The 19,364-nt window shown below is 42.0% G+C and overlaps 2 protein-coding genes across 2 annotated transcripts; both read left to right on the top strand.

Moving 5' to 3' along the window:
- Positions 1 to 5,671: 5,671 nt before the first annotated feature.
- LOC130716037 (MYB-like transcription factor 4) lies at positions 5,672 to 7,123 on the top strand. The gene is made up of 3 exons (XM_057566211.1): positions 5,672 to 5,929; positions 6,037 to 6,166; positions 6,547 to 7,123. The coding sequence occupies exons 1-3, from the start codon at positions 5,797 to 5,799 to the stop codon at positions 6,983 to 6,985; spliced, it is 702 nt and encodes a 233-aa protein (XP_057422194.1). The 5' UTR covers positions 5,672 to 5,796; the 3' UTR covers positions 6,986 to 7,123.
- Positions 7,124 to 15,175: 8,052 nt separating this feature from the next.
- On the top strand, positions 15,176 to 18,175 carry LOC130712270 (uncharacterized). The gene has a single exon (XM_057562103.1). The coding sequence runs from the start codon at positions 15,176 to 15,178 to the stop codon at positions 18,173 to 18,175; it is 3,000 nt and encodes a 999-aa protein (XP_057418086.1).
- Positions 18,176 to 19,364: the final 1,189 nt, after the last annotated feature.

The following is a 19,364-nucleotide window of genomic DNA, read 5'->3' as shown; positions in this document are numbered from 1 at the left end:
AAAATGGACATCACCATGGACCTTGTCACTGTATCCTTCAAGCCATCCACGTAAACTTTAAAAGATCCATGAAAATCCCTCTGTGGGTGCAACCTGTCTCCATGCCTTCTCCGTTCAGCGTCCTGGTAGTTTCTGTCTCCTCTCCAACGAGCCCCAATAGCTTCATTCCAGGTTGTCTGATGGCGCTGCACCGGTGGATTATCCCACCGTGTAAAACGTGCCCTAGCAGAGGGCATTTTCACAAGGCAAATCTAAACCTGTTATATCATTTTGAAGTTTACTCTGTTAGTTTTTAACAAAAAAATGACGACACTCAAATCTGACAATTAAGCACAACTCAAGTTACGGCTTGCTTAAATTGCAGCTGTCGGTTTCAAAAAAAAAAAAAATTGCAGCTGTCAAGACTAGAACAATAGTCAGAATTTTTTTTTAAATTCAAATAAAAACTGGTACTGATTGACTAGTAAATGGAATTTAAAAGTGGAAGTATTTCCAAACATGTACTCAAGTATATTGAGATGATATACTGCTTAAGTTGGATGTTAATGCTGATTTTTCAGTTGGAGGAACCAGACATCTTGGTGAAAGTTATGAAATGTGCAATATTCCTACAACCTTTGAGTTATGTAAAATTTGCAAGCACAATGGTCAATACAGGAGGAGAAAAATATGATAAAAAAAATCAAAATTTGCAATCTCAAGACAGATCAAGTAATCAAAAAGGTGATTGGCGTTAAGCGGAGTTGTAGAGTCAAATTGAATTCATATGGTTCTGAGAATAGATCTAAGGCAAGATTCGTTGATGAAGCCTATAATTAGTAACATGAAGTTAATTTTTCTGACACTTTTACTCATGTAGCAAGTCATGAAGAGGCAAATCATGAAGTTGAGAAACTAAGTTCTTTGGAGAAGCTGAGAAGTCAAGGAAGAAAAATTTGGAGTCAATAACTACTGATTCATTGAGAAGTGCTCGGAGTATATAAGAATCAACACTATTTTTAGAGTTTATTAGAATTTATATTGTTACAAGTTTTAACTATAAGAATTATGGGTGGTAGTGATATATATGTTACAAATTATGAGTAGTTTTATTTCTGATTTATTTTCATATTAATAGATAAAATATTTATCATTTTTATATTATGAATTTGTTGTAAGCAGCAATAATTCAAATAAAAACAGCTTAGCAACGGAATGGTATAAGCAATGGAAATATTTCAGCGACAGATTCTAAAATCCGTCGCTAATTGTTTAGAGATGCCCCTTTTGTGACGGGTTGTCTTCTGTCGCTAAACTATTAGCGAAGGAATTTTCCCCATTTACTGACAAATTTCGCCCCTCGCTAATTTGCTTTTTCTTAGTAGTGATTCCCACCATCACTACCCTCCTCCTCTACCACCACCAACATCACCACCCAATCTCCATCATTGTTGTGGTACCACCACCATCATCTATCACCACCACCCTCTATCGTCGCCACAGCCACCACTCCCACCCTCCACCACTGCCACTATTGCCGCAACCGCAACCGCAACCATTGCTACATTACACCATCATCACCGTTAACACAACCTTCCACCACACCATCACCACCACCCTTTACTACCATGGCCCACCCACCATTGACGTCGCTACCGCTGCCACCATGTAATATTCACCTCAAGCTCATTCACCACCACCATCATCACAAGTATCATCCACCATCACTACGAGGTAATATTGTTAGAAGATGTTTTAACAATGATGATTATTGTGAATATATAGTTGATAAGAATTTTTAAAGCTGAAAGAAAAAAAAACTGAAACTGAAACTGAATTTTTAAAATTTTAGATTCTTACAATTTCAATATATAAAAATAAAAACCACCACGGATTGGCCGGGGCTTTTCACTAACTTTTTTTACCAACTTTCTATTTTTTTTTTTTAGATAAGCCAAATATGATATAAATAAGGAGTACAATGGGTACTCCAACCATGTACAAGAGAGAAAAAGAAAAAAAAAACGGAAAAAAAAAAACATAACTCTCTAAGGAGCTACAACAGCTAGAAAACGGCTAAGGGGCCACTGTCCACATATCACATAATACTAAGCCTTAGCACCAGTGGAATGGGTGAATTCAACCAAATAAAAGCATACATAAGATATCAGCCGAGAATAGAGCTTAATTGACCCTTGGTGATGAGCTGTCATAGCTGTCAAAATTACCAGCACTTTTCAACCATCATAAACCAGCTTAAACCAGTATTTGTAACACCAATGTGGAGGAAGAGGAATATATCTAAGCTCCGGACCAGCAAGCAAATTGCAGATCAATTAACCAGTAACCTGTCAAATTATACCAGCAATAGCAGTTACATTGCCAACAAGAAGAGATGATTCATTCCCAGAACAGCAAGCAAATCATAAGGAATTTATTAGTAACATAGGCTGAGCTTGCCATTCATAAAGGCTGTAATGGAATCCTTTCTTTCTTCCTTTTAGCCAGCTCCAGGATTTAAATTGAATATCCTCCAACACCTTATCAAACACCAGCTGACCATACCTGAAAATGATGTTGTTTCTAAGATTCCAGAGTGTCCAACTAACCGTAATCCACACCACCCATGCCCCTTGTTTCTGTGTTTTCGTATACCAAGGGTACATAAACTGTAAGAAATGTTCCTTTCCAGTATTGGTAAGCACAGTAGAAAGCCCGAGCCACTTAAGAATGGCCATCCAAACACTCCATGCCACAGAACACGAAAAGAGAAGATGGGATGAGGATTCCTCAAAGGATGCACAAAGAGGGCATCGCGCATCTGCTTGGGGGGAGATAATATTTCTCTTCTTAAGATTGTCGCGGGTTTGAAGTCTATCATGGAAGACCTTCCAAGCGAAAGCCAAAGCATTTGAGGGTGCAGGGATGTACCATAGGTTCTTAAATTCATCCTCACCCAAATCCCCTCCCGATTCTTGCAAGCACAAATAAGCAGATTGAACCGTAAAGAATCCTTCTGGGTTGGCTAACCACGCCCAGGTATATATCAGCCCTATTCTGGAATGGCACAAACGGTTGCAGGTTGATCATCATCTGATTGAGGAGGTCCACTTCACAGTCCCTTAGGGTCCTTCTCCATGAGAAGCGCCACATCCAAACACCATTTTCCCAACCGCCTACTTCCTTAATGCTGCTATCCTTCTAAATTGATAAGGAAAAGAGCCTTGGATATCTCTCAGAAAACTTCAGGTTATTAAGCCACACATCTGACCAGAATCGGGTCTCTTTCCCTTCTCCTACTCTCCGACATAACTGGTTTTCGAACCATAAGCCATTACCTTCTGGAAAACATAAATTCTTCAAGTCTTGCCACCAAAGAGAAGCTTTAGAGGGCTTTGAACAGATGTACTTAGCACACAGTACTTTACACCATAGACTCTCCTTCTCCATCAAGAAACGCCACCGCCATTTCCCCACCAATGCTTTATTGAATCTACCCATGTCTTTGATCCCCAATCCTCCTTCTTCTTTTGGTTTACATATTCTTTCCCTACTTAGCCATGCTGTCTTGTTGTGATTATCAGCTCCACCCCATAAAAACCTTCTCATGATTTTATGGCAAGTATCGATAACGAGCATCAGAGCCTTGTAAAAAGATAGGAAGAAAAGCGGGATTGATGATAGGACACTCTTTATTAAACATATCCTTCCACCAAAAGATAACACTTTGTTCTTCCATGAAGCTAATCGTTTCTTTAGCTTTGAAATCACCGGTTCCCAAAATGCCACCCTTCTAGGATTGCCTCCAACTGGAAGACCAAGATACTTAAAGGGAATCTCACCAATTAAGCAATGAAGAGTGGTAGCAAAGTTACTCAAATTCTGATTCCCTAATGATATCCCTATCAGTTTGCTCTTGGAAAAGTTGACCTTCAAGCCTGAGGCTAATTCAAAGCATCTCAAGATACACTTCAAGGTCATGAAGTTCTGTGTCGATGCCTCCCCAATGAAGAGTGTGTCATCCGCAAACTGTACCATCGAGACTTCCAAATCTGAGTTCATTCCGAGCTTGAATCCCGTGAATTTGGCCAGATTAATCGCCTTCTTGAGAAGGCCATTAAGACCTTCTGCTACCACCAGGAAGAGGAAAGGTGATAAAGGATCCCCTTATCGAAGTCATTTCCTCATCTTGAATTCCGGGCCGGGACTTCCATTAACTAGCACCGAAACCGAATTGGAACCCAAGCACCCTTTTATGCAGTTTATCCATTTATCATAAAAATTCATCCGCCGAAGCATATACAAGAGAAAGTCTCATCTAACTGAGTCGTAGGCCTTCTCATAATCCACCTTAAATATGATCGTCGGCTATTAACTTATATATTAATTAGGTTTTGTTATACAAACTTTATATGTATTTTTTTATTAAATTTACTCTCATAATTCCGATTGACGTGTGGTGAAGGTTAAAGGTCCCCTTAACAGTGAGATTCTTAAGAATTAAACTTTCGATCTACGAGTTCAAACAGTCACTTTTTACTATTGCGACGGACACCCATTAAGTATATCTATTCTTCTATTTGTATATAGTTAGAAAACCTCGCATCTTAAATTAAATATATATGAAAAAGAGAGCTAAATACAAAATATCATCTTGAATAACTTCAAATTCTGGGTTTAACTCTCTCGTCCTTATAGATCGAGGGTTCGAATTCCTCTGAGGTTAGTACGTAAAATCTCAATTTGTGGGTAACTCTCCTTGGGGAGATCACTCAGTGCTCCTACTTAGCGGTGAGCCTTTGCTGTCTTGCCCAACATGACATTGGCGCTCTACCTAGTAGTTCAAAGTTGTTTTCTCTCAATTCTTCTGTTTCTTAACCAAAAATAAATAAATTCAAATGAACAGTGTAGAAATAAGAGGATCCTACAGGTAGCGCATTAAAACCTGAAGGAAAGTTAGATCCAATTCAGACAACTCCGCACTGCCAGTCACGTTAAAAGCAATTGTATGTCATCTTCTCAATGCCTTTTGACTTTCGATAACACAATACTTTTCATTCATTTTTTTTTCTAGTTTTTTTTTATACTTTGGAGTGCCAAACACATAACTCGGTCTATCTATCATATTTTCTCTCTTCTATATTCGCTATGGGCTGATTCAATGTGTTTCCTTCTTATTTTTTTAGCATATATATTTATATACTAATTTTTTCTTTAAACCTATTTCTCTATGCCGTTCAATGATTGAGCATGTTGAAAATTAGTCAACTTATAATCATATTTTTACAACTAACACTTATATAATATATGTTATTTACTGAATAATTTTTATGTGTTGAAACTAATTTACTCAACCCCTTTTTCTTTTCATTTTCTATATCCTTTTATTGGAAGTAACTGAATGATCGAGTGTCAACTGTCAAGTAGTTCTCTTTTGTCCTGAATAGATTTCCACATTTCCTAACAGTGTTTCTCGGCCATTTGGCTATCTATCTATCTGCATGCGTGATTCTGAACTCTGAATGTGCGTTGTGAGTCACGCACGCATAAACGTACCATGCAGTCACGTATGTATGAGCGGTGCGAAACCACCGGTCCACGCTAAGTCAACAACCGTTTATCTTTCTCAAACTAATCCAAACACTGAAACGTACTTGAAACATAGTAGTATATATTGCTTCCTGTGAGATCTCATCACCCGCTCGATCCCTTTGCATTTCTTCACTTTCTCTAACTCTTGCTCTTATTATCCCTCCTTCTTCCATGCTTCCATTTCTAGCTAGCTACATACCCCTTTGAACAAACCTAAGTAAAAAAATGAGGAAGCCTAATTGCTGTGATATCAAAGACATGAACAAAGGAGCTTGGTCCAAACAAGAAGACCAGAAACTCATTGATTATATCAAGAAAAACCGCAAGATTTGTTGGCGTACACTCCCTCAAGCTGCAGGTGTCCCCGCAACGTAACCCTACATTTTGTCAATCATATATATGTGTATATATCATATGAATTTATGTGCGATATATTTACCAATCCAATTTGGTCATGTTGATTAGGTTTACTTCGATGCGGTAAAAGTTGCAGGCTGAGATGGATAAACTATCTTCGGCCTGATCTTAAAAGGGGCAACTTTGCTGAAGATGAAGAAGATCTCATCATCAAGCTTCATGCTCTACTAGGAAACCGGTGAGAATTTTATCATAACCATAGCGAGAACTATGTCTTTTATATGTAACAGCCAGTAAATTTTTATATGCTAAACTAATTTGCTTAGAAATCCTTTTCATATGTACCATGCATGCACGGTTTTCTCGGTCCATTATTATATGCAAAGCTTCCAGCATTTATAAAAATGAAGAAAATAAAAGTATGTTTGAACTTTGAAGCTTTGCTATTTGGTACCTGACTATGAGTGTGATCAGAAGAGAGAATATGGGGAAATAACAGAATAAATATTAGAGATCATGAGAATTAGTTTAATGTTTTGGTTAAATGGACCTCGTATAATTCATTGTTTTGGTTATCCAAATTAAATTTAATTCAATTTTTTCTATTGATTTCTATAGGTGGTCCTTAATAGCTGGGAGATTGCCTGGACGTACAGACAATGAAGTGAAGAACTATTGGAACTCTCATTTAAGAAGAAAGCTAATCAGCAAGGGTATTGATCCAAACAATCATCGTTTAACCCCCAAAATCCCTCCCGTGAATCAAAACCCACCCAATATGTCAGATAGTTCAAAATCTTCTGACTTGAAAATCATTAGCAAGAATGAGACAAGTAAAATCCATTATGTTGATATTAATTACAGTGAAGTCTCAAATGTTGCATGTGGTGAAGAAGAGTCATATGCACTGCCAGATTTAAATCTTGACCTCACTATGAGCATCCCTTCACCTTCACCAAGTGTTGCTGAAAATAATCTAAAACCAATTCATGAATTCATGAAGTCATCTACAATACACCATTTTGTTACCCCTCCAACACTTCTTCTATTTCAGTGATCAAACTTTCCCCCGGCCAAATAGGATTTTTAGCAAATTGATTGATTGGATCCAGGGTGAGCGTACATGTACGTATCAAACATTTATTTGTACTGATCGTGTAAAGGTTATGAATGAATAATTCATTTTTTTAATGTATATTAAGGATATGGTGACAATATGATTCGGCTTTAACAACTGTGAAAATATTTTATGGAGAGCCATTTAATTTCCGACCCAAACCCATTGCCCCATGTGTATGTTATTCAATTTGATCACACTTCCCTCCCCTTACTGGAGGGTAATGTGTGAAGTTGTTTGACAATAAAGTAGTTCATGCGCGCTCTCATCACCAACGTAACCTCGGGCTTCAGGAAAAATCAATTCAAAGAAGAGTTCTGAGCATACGAGACCTCAACTATCATAACCTCAGAAACCTCTTCAATCGAAACTTCTACTTGCAACTGCCTCCTTAATGCAGGGACTTTCCTTGGTTGTCCTCTTTGCCAGCGCTCAGTCACCACTGCTTCCTCAGCTGCCACTGAACCCGCGTCGGCACCACCGCACCCTGGAGAGGAAGAATGACAAGGCACCCCTGACAATCATTGTCGACAGACCCAATAGAGCCAAGCCCCAATTTGGGAAACAAACCAGCCTCAATGGAGCTTCTCGATCCCCTCAAAACCAAACGCAGATGTCGCACCGCCTCCACATAAAGTGACGATTCGGGAACAAGAGAGTTGTCACGAATACCTGGCTAGGAGAAAACCGAGAGAGGCCATAGATCATCAATTCTTCTTCAGCAAAACAAGCTCCAACTTGACAATTCAGGGTCGACAAAGTCTGAGGAGATGTAGCATTATCCCTTTGCCTAGAACTCCCTTCTCTTGAAAACTTCCCGAGCGTCGCCGAAAGGATTGATCCCCCTATTAGAGAGTCCTTGAACATGTGTTGATCACCATTGAATCCATTTCCATGGATGAGTACCTCACGAACCCAAACCGAAAAGCCCTCTCAATCCTCCTCTATTTCTGCATCGAAACGTTCAGCAACCTTCTTATTTGGCCAAACAGACCCCTGATCTGGGACTGGAAGTGATCTGCTACTTCTGAAATCTGGTCGATGAAATGGGTAATAGATGGCTGGCAGACCCTCTTCTTCCATCAGTCCAATCCACCTCGTCGTTCTCGCTCACCGCTTTGACCACCCAATAGCTTAACCTTTTGAGATAATTTGTTGTTTGACATGGATCAGAGTGAGATCCCATTGGTTGTTTGACATACAATATGCTTGATTAAGCATTGACTCAGGTTCAAGTCTTTAGGATGAGAAAAACCCTATTAGGAGAAGTAGCTCCACCATATGATGTGAATGTTCCCGATTCAAATAAAATGATCTCCTACAGAGGATAACTGTGAAAAAAATTCATTATATAGTCAACTATGTGCACAGTTTCAAAAAAAAAAAAAACTATGTGCAACTCACATCATGCATCCAAAAAATCAATGATCGTTTTAACCATTATGTGAACGCATGTACATACGGAGATCGAGGGGGAAGGGGGAGGAAACTAAGGTGGAATAGGCTTCGTAGGGGCCTAGCCTATATGAGGACTAAAGAAATATATAAATAGATGAAGTTATGCATAAAAGCTTTTTTAAAACTTATTTAATTATAAAGGCTAGGCTGAAATCATTTAAAAGTCTTATAAGTTTAATAAGCTAGCTAATTTTAAATAAATGTGCGTAGTATAAATATATTTTATCATTGGGATTGTTGTTAAATTTGAAATTTATTATACTATATTGTTATTATATATTTATTTTTATATTGTTATAAATTTAAGCAAACTGACTTATAATAATGATTTAAAGATGTAAGTCTATTTACAGATAGATTTATGATACTTTAATATAAAATATGATTTTAGACAGGCTGTAGGATTGTTACTCTGTAACCAAAAAAAAAGGATAAGCTATAAGATCCTAAAACTAGTTTGTTAGATAGGCTATAAGATTGTACTCCTAACATCATCTATCTTACTATCATTCCTGACCAATAACTTCTAAAATTGTTAGTTTGTTCATAGAAAGATTTCTTTTAGTATAGTTTAGTTTAACTCGTAAGTTTTTAACTTTGATAGTCTCTTTACATATTATATTTGTTAGCAAATGCATGTAAAATGTGTTAGTATGAAACTAACATTTAAATAGGTTTCAAGCAGAGCCAGACTTTCAACGAATCATACGTGAAAATATGATATTTACAAATAAGTTTAGACCTTAAATTTTTTTAATAAGTCAGGTCTATTTTGATAGCATCTTTACCTATATGTTTGTTAGAAAATGTAAAAGTATAATTGTGAAAAAGACATTTAAATAGGTTACTATATGTCAAACCAAACTTTCAAAAGGTCATGCCTAAAGAAAATGTCAAAAACACTATCACTGTGTTTGGAAGGCTAGAAAACAATAAGAAACCAAAGAGCAACCAAGAAAACACACTCTCGAAAAGTTTTCTCTCCTTTGGAATAGATAGAAAACAAGAAAGAAAGAATAAAACTGCATGTGTTCATTTTCCGATGTAGAAAAAAAAAACTGCATGAGTTCCACTAATTTTTTTTTTCTTCGCCTAATACATCAGAAAGTGGAAAGGACAAAAGGGTTTTAACTAATTTACCAAAATATCCTTTTAATTTATTTTTAAAATAAAAGCAAAAAATAAATTAAAAAAAAAATAATAAGGATAATAAAAATTTAACAAATCCTTTTTTAGTAAAATTATCCTTCAAAGCTATATTTTCTTATAAAAAATTAACTATTATTTTCATTTATATGTATGGATAGTTATCTCATTTTATATATACATCTTTTTCTCTTCTCCTTCTTTTCTTTTCACTTTCTCCTAAATCAAACAACTTAATTTAAAATCATCGCATTTTCTATTCTCTTTCTTTCTTTTTATTTTCTTTTCTCTTATTTTTTTCCCCATACCAAACATATTCAATACAAACAAGCTTAGGCCTCCATTTTTTTTAATAAATTCAATCTATTTAAACAACCTATTACCCTGGAATAAACTCTCTTATTTTGCAGTTTGAAAAGATAGAAACAAGCAGTGTGGGTCTCAAAACCTTTTCGTGGGTCATAAAACCTTTTCTCTTCGCTGTTATCGCGTGAAGAATAGTTTACTCCATTGACTTTCTCAACTTTCATTAGATACACTTGTTCCATCCACTAGTCAACTATTCTGATTTGTTATTAATTTGTTACAACATCTTCAATGCAAGGTTCTTAGTTCTTAACGAATGGAGGTGCTGACATGAAGTTCTTAGTTCTTAAAAATAAGAATTCAGTTCTTATATAAGGAGTTTTACTTTTTTAATTCTTAACATAAAAAAATTATTTTTCTCTCTCATCCAAATTACTTTATTACTTTATGAGTTTTATTTTATTAGTTTATGAAAATAAAAAGTATAACTAATGTGGTTAGTGGAACCAAATGAATAGTGGTAAGAATTAAGAAGTAAGAACTAAGAACTCATTGTTGGAGCAAAATTGTTTGAGAGTTGCTTAAGCACATGTGGCAATACGGACCCACATAAATAGTGCTAAGAACTAAGAATTAAGAACTAGCTAACATTGGAGATGCTCTTACAACTGAAAAATATTCGTATAATAGTAATAAAGCAATTTTTTCAAAAAAAAGTAAAGAAATTATAAAATTAAAAAAATAAATACTAATTTAATATTAATTATAAAAACTAATATAAATATTTTTTATTGCAACTTTTTATGCGGTAATTGTAAAATTAAAATACTAAAGGAAATGAAATGCAAAAATCAATTCGCAAATGAAAAAACGGTGTTGAACCGACCCAAAACCGGTTTTGAGCCGGTACTAAGAGCTGGGTTGAATCGATCAACATTTAATTTTTTTCTTATTTTTGTTTTAAAAAATATATATTTAACCATTTATTATTAACTTTTATCATATAAATTATATAAGGTATGAAAAATTAATATTAGAATTTAATTAGTTTAAATTTCCTAATATCTTGTGTAAATATATTACATATTATAATAACTATTAATATTGAGTTATTACATGTTCAATCCCGATTCGACCATAGTTGATTCTTTGAATCTTAAACTAGTACCTCAATCGGTTCAATAACTTATTGATTTCCTTAACGTTGTCTTTTTCTCATATTTCTCTTTTCTTAGATCAAATAACTTTACTAATTTATTACTTTTCTCCCATCCCTTTCTCTTTATCATTCGTCTCTATACAAAACTTCTCTCCTCATTTTTTTTCTTTATAATTTTTGTCTAACATATCTATCACACGCCCTTTGGCTTCCCATAGTTTAGAAATAGCTAGGGAGGGGATAATGTCTTTTAATCCGGGGTTTCATTTCATTAATGATGAACAAAAAAAAGTCTAAGTTCTTTGCCTAGTTTTTATTTTGGCCCGTCATGAGGTTTAGATCGGATGGACGAGTCTCATGGAGTTGGGCCTGTTAACTGAAGGGTCGAGGACTCAGGTACGTAAGTTCCACCTCGAAGTGGTACCTGCCAGGTCAGCCGGACATTTTGCATTCATACACATGCTGACAAAAGATCTCGCGATCCCCACCTGACTACACTAATCTCTCAAATTAGTCAACTGGTCGGATACAATGTACCCAGATCTAGGTGTAGAGGAGGCCAATGCCTGGGCAGATCAAGGTGAATTTTGATGCATCCGTGCGCGACGATGGAATGGCAAGCTTTTGGATCATGGCTTGAGATTCTTCCAGCGAGATCGTAGCCTCGGGTGCATCGCTTCTAGTTCAGGTGTTTTCTACAACTCTTGCGGAAGCTCTTGGACTTAGGTGGGCTATGGTGTTGGCTTCAGAGCTTGGTTTTCGCACGGTTTGTAAGGAGGTTGATTGTCTATAGTCATATCGCGGGTGGTTGAATCCCCCTCAGGGAAATTCATACTTGGCTTCGACTATTTTAGATTGTCATTCTTTGGTGACTCGGTTTGATTGTGTTTTAATTTTGTTTGTGCACCATGGTGGCAACAGTGTTGCAGACTATCTTGCTAGGCACGCTTGGTGATTTCGGTACTGTTTTTCCTTCATTAGGTTTTTCCCAATGAGTTTTCCTAATAAGGTTTTAATGAGGCTCGGTCCCAAGTGTGCTCCTCCAAAAAAGGGGTTTAGTGTGGTTTGGATCTTTTAGCTCAGATGAGTGGCATGTTCTCATGGTGCATTTTTATCTCTCTTTCAATAAAGTTTCCTATTTTTGCTGTTTGATAAGTGCAATTTTTACGTGTTTTTCATTATCATTATAGGCACTTATTTCCTCACTTTCAATAAGTTTCCTATTGTTGCTCATTTTATCCCCAAAGTAGCTTGCTTAGAAAATATTTAGTTTTAGCATAAAAATAATGTAAATATTATGCTTTTAATATTTAATGTCTTAATTTTGATGTAGGAGTAAGATGATCACTTAAAGAAGGCTTGAATCTTGCGCAAGAAAAGCAAGTGAGGAAGTTGGCTCAAAGTTGGCTTGAGCGTACTGAAAACATAACAGAAAAAGAAGCAAAGAAATGAGTTCACTCAAAGTTGGCTCAAACCACCATTTTACAGTAGATTTTCAGCATAGTTCGCTTGAGCCAACTTGAGTTAGCTTGAGCCAACTGAAGGCGGTTTTAAATACTTCAACATGAAGAAAGGTTTGCTTGAGCCAACTTAGCTTGGCATGAGCCAACTAAGATCGGCCAGAAACTCTATATAAGGCCAGACCACGAATTTTTTGGGATCTCTTCCATTTTTCCTCCCTAAAACATTCATAGGAGGCTAAGCTTCATGGAGGAAGGGTCCCTAGGTCTAGGATTGACGGATTGAAGCTCCGGAGCGTGGCGGTGACCGCTGAAGGACCGTGACAACCTCTCGGAGGCGATGGAAGGCTTGGGAAAGCTTCTATCGCCGTGAATCCTTCGTCGTTCTTCTAGGTTTTATCTCTTCTTCCTTATCCCTTGTACATGTTGTTTCTATTTTTGTATTTAGATTATTGAAACTTGATTCTTTGATTTGTTGTAAACTCATTCATTAATGTAAATGAAAATATTTCATGTATGGTGTTTCTTTTTATGCTTCATGCTTCTAACCCATCAATTGATAATCAAAAGAGCTTCACTAATTTATAAATAGATCGAGAGGTTGACATGAGTTGTTGAATGCTTAGATAAATGAAAGTAGAGCGCATATGTCTTAGGTCACAACACTGTGTTAAAGTTTTACTTTCCTTGCTTCAAGTATCGATTGATTTGCGTTAGATTTCCGAGGACTAGCATGAGATCGGGAGATAATTGCGGGTCCGGCTCAAGAGAGAAACCACTCACTGAACCAATTGTCTTAAGGTGAGAATATCTTAGGTAAGAGCAATAGAGAATTTCCACGTGACAAGTGGGGTTCTGAGTTCTAATATGAGTTTCTGGAGTGACAACGGAGATTCGCAAGCCTAGGGTACCTTGTTTTAGGATAGATAGGTTATTGGGAATGTCACTACAGCATTTTTCACTTTAGACCACGCTAAATTCTTCAACGGAGAAAAAACCGTGGCCTGAGTATAGTATTTGCCACGGTTCGATAACTGTGGCAACTTGATGACCACAGGTGATGAAAACCGTGGCAACGTACGTTTTATTCCACGGTTCAATAATTGTGGATGATTGACGGCTACGCCTTTTGCAACCGTGGAAACCTTATCCCACATACAACCTTGTGCAGTCGTGGCATAAACATTTACATATTTTTTGACAGAAAAAATTCCTTCTGTCATAATTTTTCATTAAATTTTTTTGAAAGTAATAAAAGAAGAAAAACCCTGACTGTCAAAAAAAAACCCCAAATCAAAACTATTTGAGTATTTTGTGATGGAACTGTTATCTTTATATTTTCCTTTTTACTTACATATCATTATTCAAAACTATACATATTGTTCCGGGAACCCTGACCGAGGACGGACAGGGCACCCAGGACGGGGCTGGGCCCCACGGAACGTCCCAGCCAAGGGACCGTTTGGTGGAGTCCAAGAGCCCCCTGCACCCGGGCCCCACCACCAAGGATGAAGACAAGGAACCCGGGGCCCACTATGTAGAGGTTGACCTAGGCCAACTACCCTAGGGGGTAGGTTGGCTGGTGCAGATCCGTAGGGGCCCCCAAACCGTTGGATCACTGTTCCTCGACAGGAAATCTAACGGTGATCCGTGCCCCCAGGTACGTGCCATGCATGACGTTGCATGGCTCCAACCCTAATTCTACCTCTCCTATATAAAGGGAACACTTCTTCTCTCCAAAGGTAACGTATTCTCTCCAAACTCACCATTCTTACAACTTCTCTCACTGACTTTAGCATCGGAGTGTCTTGCAGGAGCCCCTCCCGGGACCTTGCCTACTTGGAGTCCTTCAACGCGTCCAGATCCCCTCTCTCCTACCCCTTGTCAACGGGTAGCTTGATCTCTCCAAGATCAATTGGCGCCGTCTGTGGGGATCTGGTAAAACTCTTCCCAACACCGCGTGCCGTCGCCTCAAGTCATCAACTAGCAAGCTATGGTAGAGACACGTCAGACTTCACGCCGTCCTGTACCAACTCCTGAAGGCCATGTGGAGACTGTCAACGAAACTACGGATCGCAGAACCCCTCCTCCTCCTCCCCAACACCCTCCTCCCCCGACTCCTCAACCACTGCCCCCCCACTCGCCGGAACCCGCAGCCATTACCCCGCATGCAGCCCATGAGGCACTTTGCGGCTTGGAGGCTCGCATCTGGGCAATGGAAGAGGACAATGGGGCGGGGCGAGATCAGGCCCGTAGTATGAGGATTCGAGACGCTCAAGAGGAGATTCACATGCTCCGAGCACGCATGCGACAACTGGAGGAGCAGGAAACTCAATCGCGCCCCCTGCCCGCGTTTTCCTAGGAAGAGGAGACGACCGGGGGCCCGATCCAACCCCCTACTACCAGGAAGCACGTCGCCGGGCACCCGCGGCTGAACGGGTGGCCAGCCATACACCACGGAGACGCTACTCTCCCTGCCGGAGCCCCTCTAGGCGCAGGAGCCTCTCCCCGACTCGGGACAGGACGCGCAACCGCCCCAGGTCCAACAACGCGCTTGTTACCTATCCAGCGCCGATCGGAGGTCCCCTATCCCCTGAGATTATGGCGTTTCCTTTCCCTCAGGGGTGGGCACGGCCCAAAGTGAAGCTCTACGAGGGAGACACCGACCCGCAGGAACACGTGAACTTCTTCGTGGGCGCGATGCAGTATGCTGGGGCCAGCGACCCTTTATACTGCCGATGCTTCCCCATGAGCCTTGGAAAAGGACCCATGAACTGGTTCCAGAACTTACCGAGCAACTCACTGCACGACTGGAACGGGGTTGTGTCCTGCTTTTTAGCCCAATACTCCTCGGTGCGCAGCATACCGAAGACCGCACAAACTTTGGCCTTGGTTAAGCAAAAAGAGAAGGAGTCTCTGAAGGCATTTCTCAATCGGTTCAACAAAGAGGCCGGTGATATCACCGGTCTTCTCCCCGACACTAGGTTGGTCCTGGCTACCGCAGCTCTTGCACCAGGACCGTTTCTGACCTCGCTGGACGGCAAGCCAGCCAACACCCTAGAGGAATTTCTAGCCCGAGCAGAGAAATTCATAAACATGGAGGATGCCGCGACCCTAAGAGCCGCGAGTCAGACACTCGCGATCAAAGGACCGCAGAAGATGAAGGAACATAAGGACCAGCCTTCGACCCGGGAGTCCCGACGGAAGGGTCAGGACGAACGGAAGTCGAAGTGGAAGAAGTATGACAGTTATACCCCACTGAACTCCTCCCTCTCACGTATCCTGAGGGAGAAAGCCTCCACCGACCTCAGAGACCGCCCCCCCCCACTCCTGACGAGAGGGGACAAGCTGGACTCCAAGAGATTCTGTGAGTTCCACGACAGCCCGGGCCACAACACTGACGAGTGCCTGAACCTCAAGGACAAGGTGGAGGAACTAATCAGAGTAGTAAGACTGTCCAGGTATATAGCTGTGTCGACGGGGGCTCTCCAACGCCCGCGATCGCCACCCCCAAGGCGAACACCTACCCCCCCAAGACATAGAGACCGGACTCCTCCCAAACGCCGATCGGTAGATCGTCGAGACAGGACTCCGCCGCGTCGCCAGAGCCCCGAGCGTCGCCAGAGTCCCGAACGTCGCGGACGAAGTCGAGAACGGAGAAGAAGCCCCGACCGCCACGGCCGGGATGAAGTCAGGAGACAGCATGGAAGCAATCTAGTCAGCGTCGGTTCAATAACAGGAGGATGGGCCGCAGGCGGACCCACCAACAACAGCCGAAAAAGGAGTACCCGCGTCATCATGTCCGCGGCTGGAAGGCCCCGACCAGGGTCCCTCCAACCCCCGAGGCAGAAGGTGGCCATTACCTTCACGGAGGACGATTACGGCAAGGACACCGGCGAAGAAGATGACCCCATCGTCATTGAAGCCCTGATCGGCAACGGTAAGATCCGAAGGACACTCATCGATACAGGTAGTTCCGCTGACATTATGTTTTACGATGCTTACAAGAGCTTAGGGCTATCGGTGAAGGACCTGCTCCCCTACGACCATGATTTGGTCGGGTTCACAGGGGACAGAGTCCTACCGTTAGGATATTTTGATACTTGCCTTTCCTTGAGAGATTACAGAATTTGCAGGACTATAAAAGCTCGCTTTCTGGTGGTGGAGTGTCCAACAGCGTACAACACCATTCTTGGCAGGCCAAGCCTCAACACTTTCAGGGCGATCATATCCACCCACCACCTAATGCTTAAGTACCCCTGGGCAGGAAGGGCGGTACCAGTACGCGGCAACCTAGAAATGTCAAGGAGCTGCTACAACTCCAGCTGCAGACTGGCCAGGGAGGAAAGGAAGAGAAAGAAGTCCAAAGCGCACGACCAGCAGGGAAACTTTCACGTTCAACACACCAGTCTCATGACCGACCTCGACCCCCGCGTGGACCAGTCTAGAGACGATCAACGCCTCAAACCCGATGGGGAGTCCCACCCCATCCAGGTCGGTCCCCTTCCAGAGAATACCACCAACATAGCTCGGGGCCTTCCCCGAGACCTCTCCAAACGGATGGAAAATTTACTACTTTCCAATGGGAAGCTGTTTGCCTGGTCGTCAGCAGATATGCCTAGCATCGACCCCGCTTTCTGCAGCCACAAACTTTCCGTCGACCGGAAGTTCAAACCAGTCGCTCAGAAGAAAAGGCAAATGAGCGCCGAGAAGCAACAGGTTATCCAGCAACAGACCACAGAGTTGCTTCAGGCCGGGATCATTCGGGAGGTCAAGTACACAACCTGGCTCTCCAATGTGGTCTTTGTAAAGAAGGCAAACGGGAAGTGGCGCATGTGCGTCGACTACACTGACCTCAACAAGGCTTGCCCCAAGGACCCGTTTCCCCTACCGAGCATTGATGCGCTGGTAGACAACTCCTCGGGGTACGAATACCTCTCTCTTATGGATGCTTATTCAGGCTACAACCAGATTCTCATGCATAGAGACGATGAGGAGAAAACTGCTTTCATCACCGACCGGGGCACCTACTGTTACACTATGCTGCCTTTCAGCCTCAAGAACGCAGTAGCAACCTACCAAAGAATGATGACCCGAATCTTCGGGGACCTGATGGGAAAATCGGTCGAAGTCTACATCGATGATATCATAGTCAAGACCCCGAAGGGAGGAGACCACGCAGCTGACCTCGCAGTCGTTTTCGAGCAGTTAAAGAAGCACAACATGCGCCTCAACCCCGACAAGTGTACTTTTGGCGTTCGAAGCGGGAAGTTTCTGGGATATATGCTCACCAACCGCGGCATTGAGTTGAACCCTGACAAATGTCAGGCGATCATGAATATGAAGAGCCCACGCACGGTCAAAGAAGTCCAACAGCTGGCTGGTCGCATGGCCGCGATCGACCGCTTTTTGCCAAAGGCTGCTCTCCGGGCCCTACCTCTTTATTCCCTCCTGAAAAAGGGAGCAACTTTTGAGTGGTCGGCGGAGGCCGACGCGGCATTCACTCAGCTGAAGGAGATCCTTTCTTCCCCCCTATCCTGGCTAGCCCTAAACCAGGGGAGACGCTATACCTATACCTGGCCGTACGGGAAAAAGCAGTGAGCTCTGTCCTAATCAGAGAAGAAGAGGGAATCCAACTACCGGTCTATTTTTTCAGCCGTTCATTGAAGGGTGCGGAGCTCAGGTATAACATGCTGGAGAAAGTGGCGCTGACCCTACTAACCACGGCGCGGCGACTAAGGAGGTACTTTCAAGCTCATCGCATTGTGGTGCGAACCGACCAGCCGGTCCGAAAGGTCCTTCATAAGCCCGACCTAGCCGGTCGGATGGTTAGCTGGTCCATCGAGCTCTCCGAGCACGACATCCGCTACGAGCCCAGGAGAGCCATTAAAGCACAAGTCCTAGCGGACTTCTTGGTCGAGCTCACCGATGAGGAAGAGCCCCCTGCCGAGACCACCTGGGTGGTCAACGTAGATGGCTCGAGCAACAAGGAAGGCGGCGGAGCTGGGATCGTATTGCAAAGTAGCACCGGGATGGTGGTCGAACAATCCCTCCGCTTTAACTTCCCAACCACAAACAACCAGGCCGAGTATGAGGCCTGCATTGCGGGACTGGTCACAGCTCGAGACCTGGGAGCTAAGGAGATACTTGTCTGCTGCGATTCACTTCTGGTCGTCTCACAAGCAAACGGAGAAGCTCAAGCTAAGGATCCCATCCTGGAGCAGTACTTGGCCCATTTGAAACGACTGGCCTCAACCTTCACCAAAGTGGAGTTCCGCCATGTCCCAGAGCCCAGAATGATCGCGCGGACTCCCTGGCCAAACTGGCCAGCACTGGAAAGCCGGGCCTGAATGGAACGGTCATTCAAAGGACCTTAGCCCTCCCCTATGTGGCTGACCCCGATCGTCCAATAGGACAAGTTATGATGCCGATCGGTACCGACGAAGACTGGAGGTCCCCGATCATCAAGTATCTCAGATCTGGATGGCTGCCCGAAGAGAAGGCTGAAGCCAAGAAGTTGGTAAGGCGCGCCTCCTGGTACACTATCGTTAACGATGATCTCTTCAAGCGGGGGTTCTCCACCCCCCTTCTGAAGAGCTTGGCCAAGGACAGAGCAGCCTATGTCTTAGCGGAAATCCACGAAGGCAGCTGCGGCCACCATCCGGGTGGACGTTCCCTTGCCCGAAAAGTACTCCGAGCCGGCTATTACTGGCCAACCCTGGAGAAAGACGCAGCGGATCATGTTAAGCAATGTGACCCCTGCCAGAGGCACGCTGATCTGCACAACGCT

Source organism: Lotus japonicus, chromosome 4 (assembly GCF_012489685.1).
Source record: "Lotus japonicus ecotype B-129 chromosome 4, LjGifu_v1.2".
Taxonomy (NCBI): domain Eukaryota; kingdom Viridiplantae; phylum Streptophyta; class Magnoliopsida; order Fabales; family Fabaceae; genus Lotus; species Lotus japonicus.
This window is presented reverse-complemented; position numbering and strand designations above follow the sequence as displayed.